General features: G+C 38.8%; 1 protein-coding gene and 1 long non-coding RNA gene across 3 annotated transcripts in view; one reads left to right on the top strand and one right to left on the bottom strand.

Moving 5' to 3' along the window:
• LOC309496977 (NLR family CARD domain-containing protein 3-like) overlaps positions 1 to 3,427 on the bottom strand; it is a 78,522-nt gene extending 75,095 nt beyond the window's left edge. Inside the window, exons 1-2 of one of the 2 annotated variants that reach the window (XM_082167181.1) lie at positions 3,359 to 3,427; positions 90 to 374 (exon numbers count right to left, since the gene is read on the bottom strand). In XM_082167181.1, coding sequence (XP_082023307.1) covers positions 90 to 354 — 265 coding nt within the window. In that variant the 5' untranslated portion in view covers positions 355 to 374; positions 3,359 to 3,427. Of the gene's footprint in view, positions 1 to 89; positions 375 to 3,358 lie in introns of those variants that run through there. The other variant, XM_082167183.1, reaches the window with a different exon arrangement.
• LOC309497103 lies at positions 5 to 12,430 on the top strand. Its single transcript, XR_014205385.1, has 3 exons — positions 5 to 49; positions 11,963 to 12,088; positions 12,371 to 12,430. It is a non-coding gene; the product is annotated as an uncharacterized lncRNA (long non-coding RNA).
• Positions 12,431 to 12,556: the final 126 nt, after the last annotated feature.

Below are 12,556 nucleotides of genomic sequence, written 5' to 3'. Positions count from 1 at the left end.
AACACATCAGCAGAGCAAAGAGCAAAGTTCAAGTCAAATCTTTACAATGGTAAACAGTCAGTCACATTACAGAGTGAATTAAATGTTACCTTTCTTGTGTTTGTTCTCCAGCTGCTCAGCCAGAAGATTCTGGTTCATCTTCCTCAGGATCTTCACCATGTTCTTCACAGCTTCTTCTGGTCCAAAACATGCTACCATCTTATCCACGGTGTCTAAGATATCTGCATTCTTCATATCAGACTTTGTTATACACTCATGATCATTCTGTAAGTGCCACTTAAACTTCTTCCATTCAGCTTCGTCCAGATCACTCAGTAATTTCTCAAGCAGATCTTCAACTTTAACAGACGCCATCGCCCTTCACAGATTCACAGCTGCAGGATAAAAAGAAAAATATCTGAAGTAGTTTCACTCTTAACATGTTGACATAAGCGCTCAAATGTTATTTGGATTATGAAATGACGCTGTGATCTTATCAGGACTCTCATCCAAACTCATCTGTTAAAAGGGTCCTATAATGCTTCTTTATGCATGGCATCTATCTGAAACATTCTAGCACTGAGTACCCTAGCAACCATCCAGAATACCCTAGCAACCACCCCAAGTCTCCTAGAAAGCGCCTAGCAACCACCCAGAATGCCCTAGCAACCAAATAGCCAACACCTTAGGATTGACCCTGAGTACCCAAGCAACCATCCTTAAAAACCGCATAGCAACACCCTAGCAACCATTGAAAGTACCCTAGCAACCGCATAGCAACACACTAGCAACCACCCCTCAAAACGAGCCTTATAATATAAATCGATCTCCATGAGACTGTCTGCAAAGTGTAGTCATTAACTTCAATGTAACACACTGTAGTGTCACCAAAATCAGTTTACACATCAATGGTTTGTGGCAAGATCCATTTCCATTTTTTGAGACGTCCTTCAACTTTTTCTAAAACATTGTCCCAATTTTTCTAAAACATTTTCCCAATACACACAAAAGTATCATCTCCAAGATAAACACCAATATATTTAAACCCACCCTTGTTCCAAATCAACCCAGCAGGTAAAACAAGTTTTCTACAAGTTCTACTTAACTCATCACTGATTGTTACAGCTTTACTTTTCCCCCAGTTTATTTTAGCAGAGGACAATACACAAAAAACATTAATATTTTCTACTAGGGTGTCAATGTCTTCTTGTTTTTTGACAATGACAACAACAACATCATCGGCATAAACAGATAATTTAAAAACTCCAGGAAGGTTTACACCGAAAAGAGATTGTCTTAATTTGTGCAGAAGAGGCTCTATGGCCAAGGAGTACAGCATACCAGATAATGAACATCCTTGTCTGACCCCCTGTGAACTTTAAAAGGAGAACTTAAACCACCGTTGATCTTTAAAATACTCTCAATGTCAATATACAAGACTCGAATCATGTTTATAAGGCCATAGCTGAACCCAAACAGATCTAACGTTTGCCACAAATACTGGTGTTCGACTCTGTTAAAGAGTTTTCTTTATCAATTGAAATCAGGCAAATTTCAAAACCCAATGAATTGGAGAGGTCCAAAACATCATGAATTAAAATGATATTGTCAGATATCAACCTATTGGATATACAATAAGTCTGATCAACATGAATAATATGCTCCATAACTTTTTTCAGTCTCATTGCCAACACCTTTGACAAAAGTTTGTAGTCAACCGCCAGTTCTTGATCTCTTGTAAATCCCCTTTTTTGGGGAGAAGAGTGAGGATTGCTCTCCTGCAGCTCAATGGTAAATGTCCTTTACTTAAACTGTCTCTGAGAACAAGCAACAAATCTTAGCCAATCACTGGCCAGAAAACTTTATAAAAGTCCACAGGAAGGCCATCAATGGCTGGAGCTTTACTGCTTTCTAGACTCTGCAACGCAGAATGTAGTTCATCAGCAGAGATCGGTGCATCCAACTCTGCGTTAGCCTCCTCGGAAACCTTAGGTAAACCCTCATAGAAGGTGTTTACCCCTTTTTTGTTAAACAGGTGTTTACGCCCTGTGGTTGTGCGTGGCTGTTTCTCTCTCTCTCTCTCTCTCTCTTTCTCTCTCTCTCTCTCACCTCTGGTCTGCTGTTGGCTTGGAGAGCTGTCAGTCTCTGCCAATGACATGACGTCACCTTCCCCGCAGCCAATCAAGTTTCCCACTAGCAGCAATAAAGGACACGGAACAGAACGCGAGGAAGGAACTTGTTTTTCTGCCGCTCTGTTTTGTTGTTGCTTTGGACGCTTATTCTGTTGTTACTGTCGTAACCCTGTTGTTGTTTTTTTGCTGCCATCTCGTTTTGAATATTGTTGTGAGATTTTCCTTTTACGTTCTCTTTCTGCCCTTTAATGACGTTGTTTGACCCAGAGTAAAAAGTGGACAGGTTATAAGTCACGTGACATACCCACCCTCTGTATGTTTTGTGTTTGTTAGTCAGAGTAATTTAGTTAGGGCGTTGACGCTGAAGAGTTGATGTCTTTTTTTTTCTTTTTTTTCTTAGTTAGATTAAAGATTTAATTACAAGTTAGAATGAGTTTTGTTTTGTTCTTTTCATTTCTTTGGCTTCACTAATAGCGTCCCTTTTTTTGTGCTTATTTTTCCTTGCTTATATTCACCATTATTATTATTACTATTATACATATTGTTTTATAATCATTTCACTTCTGTATAATATTTTTTTTTCTTTCGCATTAGTTTATGTGTTGTCTCTTGCCACCCCAATCACACCAAATTTGATCACAACCTCAATGTTCCCTCTCCTGACGTGAGCGAACCAGAGCACCTTGAGCAGAAAAACCCATCAGGTTAGATAGAGCTGACTTTTTCCTTTTGAGAACTTTGAAATGTTCTCCTTCTCTTGTTGAGTCTGCCAAATCTTGCAGCTTCACTATTTCTCTCTCCAAAGCTTTCATAGATCTAGTCATGTCCCTTGTGACATTGAGAGTATACTGTAGGCACAGCTGTTTTATATTGACCTTCCCTATGTCCCACCACTGTTGTAAAGAAGTGTATTCAGATTTTTCTTTTGTGTAACCACTCCAAAAATACTTAAAAGCATCTTTAAAAGCATTATCAGAAAGCAAGGATACATTAAAATACCAATAGTCAATTTTGCATTTCACATCCTTAACAAAGATAGCAACTTGTACAAGGCATTGATCCGAAATACCAGCTGGGTGTATTGAACAACCTTTAAGTTCATTACTCTGAAAATCTATCAAGCCTAGCCAAAGACAAATAATTATCTTTAACATAAGTCCAAGTATATTAACGCTGAGTAGTATGAAAAAGCCTCCAAACATTACATAAATCATTCACCTCTAATCATTTAACAAGACAATTCTTACTGGCTCGATGTGGTTCTTGGTGGTTTCTGTCTAGAGTTGCATTTACAACTTTTGTAAGAACTGATTTTCCTACTAAGACAAAACCCACCCTGTAATAAAGCCATAAAACGCACCCTGGACAGAAGATAGCAAAGACAGAGCACAGGACTTTGTCCTGCACAACTGTTACTCTTTCCTTATCTCTGCATCCCCCTCTCCCTCCACTACCTGTAAATAGTATCATTTGTCTATAAAATTGTTATAAGTACACCTCTGCATAACATTGTATCCTTATTAACATTAAAGAAAAAGAAAAAAAAAAGAAAAATTAAATATAGATCAACTTACAACAAAGAATAACTTTATTAACATTGTTTTTTAGTCTGTAACAGAAAAGACTTAAAGTGCATCAATTTGCAAAAAAAAAAAAAAAAGTCAATCCTTATTTAAAGTGTAAACATGTTTTGACCATTTGATACTGAAAAATAAAATAAAATATAATCAATAAATAATAATAAATTCAAATTGATCAGCAACATTAAGTTGTTTGTCATGTGAACATAGTTGTAAGCTAATGAACAGGGAAGAAGTAAGCTTAATATAATATATTAGAAGTATAACTACCATTTTGTTACCTTTTTTTTAATTAGTTTTCCTATATTACAGATTTGTGACAAGGAATTAGACGAATCACTTTGTATCTCTACTCACAGCAGTGAGAAAGAAGAGACATACTTCACATGTACTATGCCATCTCAGCCTCGTTTCTTTTTTTATCAAACAAAAAGAATGGCAAAAACTAAGATGAGACCAGAAAAGTAGACTTTTTCAAGGACTTCAGTGGACTAATGTCATTGCCAAGGGCATCACGTCTATTCATCCCCACTGCAGCTTTGGTTTTAAGAGACACAGTGTGAAAACCCTGCAGTCACAGACACAGGCACCAGTTTTCATATGTACTGTATGGCCTACTTTCTTTCAAAGATTGCCCAGTCACTGTACATGTGGAAGTTGCTGATGAAAACACCCTGAAAGCAGACATGCTTTTCTCTGGAGGTGATGTCTATCATAACACCAAGGAACTGCGCAGAAGGCCAGTGTTTGCAGGTGCACGACAGTCAGCAGGGGGCGGTAATGCACCAAAAAGCTGGTTGCCAACCGCCATCAAAACAAAAAAGACTACTGATGACATGAAAAAATTATTTACTGTCATCTTCTACTTCTGTGTGTGCAAATAACGGAATGTGCAGGAAACAATAAACAAACATTAGTTCCTAGGACAGGCTTTCTGATATAGCCTACATATCTATATATTTTTGAATATGCATAAATATGAAATTTTTATATGAAAATGTTAAATGAAGAACATATTGCTTTGTTATTTTTATATTTTGACCACATCTATGCACATTTTAATCTCCTTAAGCACTGTAAAATTTGGTTTGCCATTTGTGAATTTACATTTATGAATATGAAATTTTATAAAAATGTATAATGAAACCAACATCCTTTGAGCAATGATCCTTAATGCAATAACCTAATATCACATATTTATAGAATAAGAGAAAAGTATTTATCAGCAATGACCTGTGCACATTCATTTCATTAGTTCAGTTCAGTTCAGTTCACTTTATTAGCCATTTGCAGTGTAAAACCACATTGGAAAAGATGTGCAAGAAGCTCAAGGTACAATGTCAAACACATAAGAGGACATAACATAAAACGGACAAGCAGGTGCCACATAGAAACTCAATAGTAAAATGCTGTACAATAAAAATTTAAAGGGCTTTGTTTAAAATGATTACAGCTTGGGGAAAGAAACTATTTAAATGGCAATCAGTAGAACATTTAACAGAGCGATACCTTCTCCCTGAGGGATATGGCAAGCCGTTTTAGCTTAAATTGTACCCAGCGTTACTCGTCGTAATTGCATTTTTACTAGTAAGAATTCAATTAGAGAGCTCTACAATTCAATTCTTACTAGTAGCAATTACAATTAGAGAGCTCTCCAATTCAATTATTACTAGTAAGAATTACAATTATAGAGCTCTCTAATTCAATTATTACTAGTAAGAATTACAATTACAGAGCTCTCTAATTCAATTCTTACTAGTAACAATTCCAATTAGAGAGCTCTACAAATGAATTTTTACTAGTCGTATGTCTCCATTGACTTCCATTCATTTTTAATTACGGAGCTCTACAATTGAATTCTTACTAGTAAGAATTACAATTAGAGAGCTCTACAATTGAATTGTTACTAGTAAGAATTACAATTAGAGAGCTCTACAATTGAATTGTTACTAGTAAGAATTACAATTAGAGAGCTCTCTAATTCAATTATTACTAGTAACAATTACAATTAGAGAGCTCTCTAATTAAATTCTTACTAGTAAGAATGCAATTACAGAGCTCTCTAATTGAATTTTTACTAGTAAAAATATGAATTAAAGATATGTATAATTGCAGAGCTCTGTAATTGAATTAAAGAGCTCTGCAATTACATTCTTACTAGTAACAACTGAATTAGAGAGCTCTCTAATTGGAATTGTTACTAGTAATAATTGGATTAGAGAGCTCTCTATTTAAATTGTTACTAGTAAGAATTGAATTAAAGAGCTCTGCAATTGCATTCTTACTAGTAACAATTCAATTGTAGAGCTCTCTAATTGTAATTCTTACTAGTAACAATTCAATTGTACAGCTCCTTAATTAAAAATGAATGGAAGTCAATGGAGACATATGACTAGTAAAAATTCATTTGTAGAGCTCTCTAATTGGAATTGTTACTAGTAAGAATTGAATTAGAGAGCTCTGTAATTGTAATTCTTACTAGTAAGAATTGAATTAGAGAGCTCTGTAATTGTAATTCTTACTAGCAATAATTGAATTAGAGAGCTCTCTAATTGTAATTGCTACTAGTAAGAATTGAATTGTAGAGCTCTCTAATTGAATTCTTACTAGTAAAAATGCAATTACGACGAGTAACGCTGGGTACAATTTAAGCTAAAACGGCTTGCCATAGGAAGCATCTCAAAGAAGGCCCCTGCAGGATGGCCTGAGGCATCATTAACAAGTTTTAAAGCTCGATTCAAGAGTCTAGCTTTATATGTAACCTCCAGGAGCGGCAAAGTGCAGCCAATGATCCTGCTGGCTGAGCGAACCACTTTGTTCAAAGCCTTCTTCTCTTTCAGGGTGAGATTACCAAACCACAAAGTAATACAATTAGTTAGGACACTTTCAATTACACAATAGTAAAAATTCAGAAGAATCTTAGTATTTTGAGTAAACTCTCGAAGCCTACGTAAAAGCGTTGTCTCGCTTTCTTAGCAATGTTAGTCGTATTAGAGCTCCAGTTCAAGTCATGAGAAAGAGTCACACCCAAGAATTTACATTTCTCAATAATCTGCACATCAGAATCATGGATAGTAATAGGCAACTGATTCCTATTGTGACAAAAATCAATAACAAGTTCACACGTTTTTGAAGTGTTCAAAAGCAAGTTGTTTTTTTTTACTCCATTGAACAACATTCTCCACCTCCTCGCGATAATGAGATTCATCGTTTGAACTAATCAGCCCAATGATTGTTGTATCATCGGCATATTTGATTATCACATTATTATCATTGGATGCTACAAGGTCATGAGTATACAATGTGAACAGTAGGGGGCTCAAGATACACCCCTGCGGTGAACCGGTGCTAACATACAGCTCATCTGAAATACAGCCATTAATTTTGACCCTTTGTGGTCGACAAGTGAGGAAATTTAAAATCCATTTACAAATGGCATCATCGAGTCCAAGACATTTCAATTTGTGAAAGAGCTTTGTTGGGACCATTGAATTAAAAGCTGAACTATAGTCAATAAATAGCATTCTAGCATATGATTTATGTGCATCTAGATGCTTGTAGACAGAGTTCAAAGCAAAGGAAATGGCATCCTCAACACTTCTGTTTTTCCTATATGCAAATTGTAGTGGGTCCACAGACACAGGGATTTGATCTCTAACAAAGTCCAGCACCAACCGCTCAAAGGTTTTCATCAAGACAGATGTGAGGGCCACTGGCCGATAGTCATTCAAACACGTCACTGGTGTCTTCTTGGGCACTGGAATTATAATTGATCTTTTAAAGCTAACTGGAACAGTGCACTTCCCAAGTGACATGTTAAAAAGATCAGTCAGAACAGGAGCAAGTTGCTCGGAGCACAGTTTAAGGACACGAGGAGGAATACAATCCGGACCAGGGGCCTTCCTAACCTTCGTCCTGGTCAAGATCCTCTGGACATCCTCCTGAATGATGGTAAAACTCTGCTCATTACAAGCCGGAAAAACAACAGGTTCAACATATCCAATTTCAAAACGACAATAAAACTCATTTAGTTCGTTTGGCAAGGATGGATCAACATTAATGATGGATCCTCCTTTAGGTTTCCAAGCGGTGATAGAATTTAACCCTTGCCACATACGTTGAGAGTCCGCCTCCATGAAATGTCCCTCTATCTTAGCTCCATAGGCTCGTTTAGCAGCTTTAATAGACCGCTCCAAAGAGTATCTGGACAACTTATAAGCAGCAGCATTACCAGATTTAAAAGCCACGGCCCGCTGTTGTATTTTCCTATTAACATCCGCATTGTACCACGGGTTCTGACTAGCATGCCGTTTTATTACCTTTTTTGGAACACAGCAATCAATGCAGAAATCGATGTACCCAGTCACTGCATCACAATACTCATCCAAGTTTTCTGAATGGAACACAGACCAATCAGTAGCATCAAAGCATCCCTGTAGTTTCACTTCATTCTCCTTCGTCCAGCACTGAACAATACATGACGAAGGTTTTGATTGTTTACTCCTCTGTATATATGTAGGAAGAAGTAGCACAGAAGAGTGATCTGATTTTCCAAAGGCAGGTCTGAGACTCGATTGATAAGCAGATTTTACATTACTGTAACAGTGATCCAGGATATGTGCTCCCCTTGTTGGATGTTTAACATGCTGATAGTAGTTGGGAAAAACAGTTTTAAAATTACACTTATTAAAATCACCAGCTACTATAGCCACGGCATTAACATGGGAGTTCTCAAATTTGTGTACAATGTCACTTAATTCACTCAAGGCAGCAGAAATGTCCGCCCGCGGATGTATGTAAACACCACACAGGAACATTACCGAAAACTCCCGTGGGAGATAAAAGGGGCGGCATTTCAAAATAAGACATTCCAGGTTAACGTTGCAAGTTTTGTTCACGATGACACAATCCGTGCACCAAAGTTCGTTAATTAAAAAACACACACCTCCACCCTTCGATTTCCCGGTGCGCTCCTTCACCCTGTCCGAGCGGTGGACAGAGAAGCCCGGTGGCTGGAAAGAAGAATCCGGCACGCCGCTGTGTAGCCACGTCTCTGTCAGGCAAAACACGGAGCAGTCCCGGGCCTCGCGCTGAGTCTTAATGCGACTCAGCAGGTCATCCGTCTTATTCGGCAATGACTGAACATTCGCCAGGTAGATGGACGGCAGCGGGATCCTCGACTGGCGGCTGCGCAGTTTCACAAGCAACCCCCCTCGCTTCCCTCGGTGTCTGCGCTTCCGCCGCTGGTAGCCTGTAGCGTCCCCGCTCAGGGGCTCAAATGTACGGCGTGTGTAGCGATACCTCCGCCCAGTCCTTTCGCTCTGCTCCCGACCTCCGTGGCCTGATTCCTGGCCTCGCTCGCCTCGAGTGGGGCACACATCGAAATCAGCACACCTCAGACCAGTATTGACAAATGACAGTCCACAAACTTCCTCACGAATCCTCAGAAATGTCTCGCGGCCATAGCTTAAAGTGGCAAGTGCATCAAAGACAAAAACAAACATAAAGCAGACAGTACACAGGAGAGCTCTTGCTACGGCGCCATACCTCGGCGCCATCTTGTATATCATTACCGAATAGGGAGCACCCATTCACATTAACCTGGGGGGTGTGTACGTTAAAAAAATTTTTTTTAATGTCTTATGTGCAGTAATTTTCGAATTGATTTGCCCACAGCAGAAGTTGACGGCGACGATAAAATGTTCGCACAACGAGGACGTTCATTTGGCGAATGTGAACTAGCCTCGAGTATAGTTGGTGCTGCAGGGAGTAATGCCATAATAATAAAAGTATAGTGGCAACGATATGCGTCTGTTCATTCATTCTTGTCAGAGTTACCTGCCGAATTGACAACACGCTGACGTCAGACGCACGTCCGTTTACAAACCAATCAATGTCAAGATGAAGACAGGACGCAAATACATCATGTAAAGTTCTTTAGTGCGCTCGCATAATTGCAATGTGAAACCAAACCAAAACTAACCGAATGTATACGATGTATCAAAACATGTTCTTTGGTTCGGACTTTCAGCTGTGAAAACACCCTTACTCACCCTCAGGTTGTTCCAAACCTGAATAAATTTCCTTGTTCTGCTGAACACAAAGGAAGATATTTTAAAGAATTTTTGTAACCAAATGGATACACTATTGACTAACATAGTGGGCTTGGGAAATCAATTGTGCCCCATAAGTTTGTATGAACAACCTTTACTAAATCCATTTTTTTTTTTCAGCTAATGTCCATTTTGAAGGGTTAATCTGCTCTCAACAGGGTATATTTTGCTACTGGCCAAAAAATATTTTTACAGCCAAAGTAAAAAGAAGAGCCACTCCAGATACTACCTTCTGGTCTAAACATGTTGCAGTGGTTCTGGTGTATGCAGGTATTTAGGTATTATATATGTGTGGCGGCCCCTAATTGTACAACTGACTACGCCACCCCTTGAGCTTAGCTGATTAGTGCAAGTGTCAGAGCAAGGGGAACTCTGCCCCAATAAAATGTACAAACACAGGTTCGTAGAAAAGTATAAAAATACAATCTTTATTAGTAAATAGTTGAAGGGGTTGGTTGCCTAAAAGAAAACAAAGAATAAATCAAACAAATATATTTGACTAGAAGTCACCAAGCCATCAGCATGGGAGCCAGTAGAGCGGTTTGAGAGAGCACTAAAAGAAGGCTAAGTTCTCACTACCACCCGTGAACAGAGGCACAGAGCCTTTTAAGTAGTACACACTAGAGATCAACGTATACACACTGCAAACTCACAGCACTCCAATAAATATGATTAAAATACATTAAGGTTCACACTGCACTGCACACATCTTGGGCAAGAGAAAAACAAAACAAAACAAAACAAATAAAAGAACCAAAACCCACTTTCCAGTGGAGTCTCTTGCACTACCCTGGCTCCGACCACACAGAGGCGGTTTACAAAAAAAAGACAAAGGAATTGGGAATAAACAAAATAAAAATAGAAAAAAAATAAATAAAAAAAATAAGTAAATAAACCCATTAGTTAAAACGGCAAAGGGAAATTAAACATACCTGTCGTAGCATTAACAGTGAATGGGAAACACTAAACTGGATGTAGACATCCCACTGCAGTTACAGTATCCAGCCGACGCTTGTTAAACACGGAAGTAGTTTGGCATTACTTTGCCATAGTTTGCTCGCCCATTCACGGTCTCACAAGGAAACAATGTTGCACCGCGGCTCAGTCAGTGTCGGCTCATCCACTCACTATTAAAACAAACATTCGCTTGGCATACTAAACCCCAGTGAAAACGACAGACAAGGAAAACTCTTTTGAACATACCTGACCTCAAAAACAGCACCTGAATAACTGATTCACCACACCAGAGCCAGCAGTAAGTTGACACGGTCCCAGTCTAAGGACCCCAGGTGTCTATATATAAGCCTGCTTCCATCGCGTTAAGTGGTTTACTAAATGCCTGCTCCACCCCCCCCAATTAGGGATGTGATTAAACATGAAAATAAAGGCCACATTTACACATAGCCGGGTATTTAGAGAAACGAATATTTCTCCCCCTCCGTTTTCAAAAATAACATCGTGCACACAATATCGTTTTCAAAAACAGTTGCCGTTTACATCAACCCGCATAAATACAAAGGGGCGGCAGTGTAAGGAGAAGGATAAAGCCATGCAAGCCAATCAGAATCCTCAAAATCGACAACGACGAATAGCACGAGCGACTTCCTGTTCCTTTCAAAACAATAGACATGGCGCGAGGTTCGTTCGTGTGGACAGACAGCGAAGCAAATGCAAACAGGCCAAAAGCGTTTTCACAAAAGTAAAAATGAGTACCACTTTAACAGCATCCATGATCAAATAGTAGCCAAACAAACTCATAGACAGTATGGAACAAACTCTAAACATAGGGCGCTCACATGACGTAAGCATTTTCTGGCGCATAATGTGACGTTTGAGAACCTAAAACCCCGTTTCTCCCAGTTGACACGGCAACACATAACCGGCGTTTTCAGAAATCTCCACTTTGGCCGGAGTTTTTAAAAATAATCGTTTTCTGGGATAAAAACGGCGTTTTCGTGTAAATGACAGGCCAAAACGCAGGGAAATATCTGCGTTTTCCCATCGTGTAAACGGGGCAAAAGAGTCAGGGAAAGAGAGTGATCCTAATCCTAACCCGGCCCACAGGCTACATATGTATTATAAGTTTTCTAACATATGGCACATACATGGTTTATACTGTTCTCTTACTGGTCAAGCTAAACTGCCATGTTCTTTCCAGATGGCTATGAGGAAGCCAGACTGAAAGCCAACCAGGCCACAGTGACATCAAACCTGAAGAGCGATGAGGAACCTCCACGGAGACTAGTATGACCTCCAGCTAGATATATGACACAGCTGAATAGTGGTAAATACTTTTCTGAATATTTGACAGAGGAGAATAAAAAAAAAAAATGTTATGGTTGCTTTGAGAGGTCGACCGATATGGGTTTTTCTCTGGCCGATGCTGATGCCGATAAGTAGAAATCAGGGCGTACGATATGTTTGGCCAATTTTCACCACCACCACCAAACCACTGTTGTCATGTAAATGAACGGCCAGAACGCATTAAAAGTTTTCTGTTTTCAGTTTCCTCTGTAGCCCCTTTTTGGTATGAGATGTTGTAACGATAACATATACTGTTAACTAGGTGATGATGATGAAGACCCACCACTACCAAAGATGTCACGCATTGTAAGCACACCTAAATGTGAGTTATTTATTTAAAACCTTTATGTTACCCAATTACATAGCTGCTTTAAATGGTCAATTAGATATTTATTTAAAGGTTTTATTTTTATTTTGTTTCAGTCACCCCAAGACCAGAACATTTTGG

Source organism: Leuciscus leuciscus (assembly GCF_965113295.1).
Source record: "Leuciscus leuciscus genome assembly, chromosome: 4".
NCBI lineage: Eukaryota > Metazoa > Chordata > Actinopteri > Cypriniformes > Leuciscidae > Leuciscus > Leuciscus leuciscus.
Note: the sequence above shows the minus strand (reverse complement) of the source record. Positions and strands in the feature narration are given on the sequence as shown.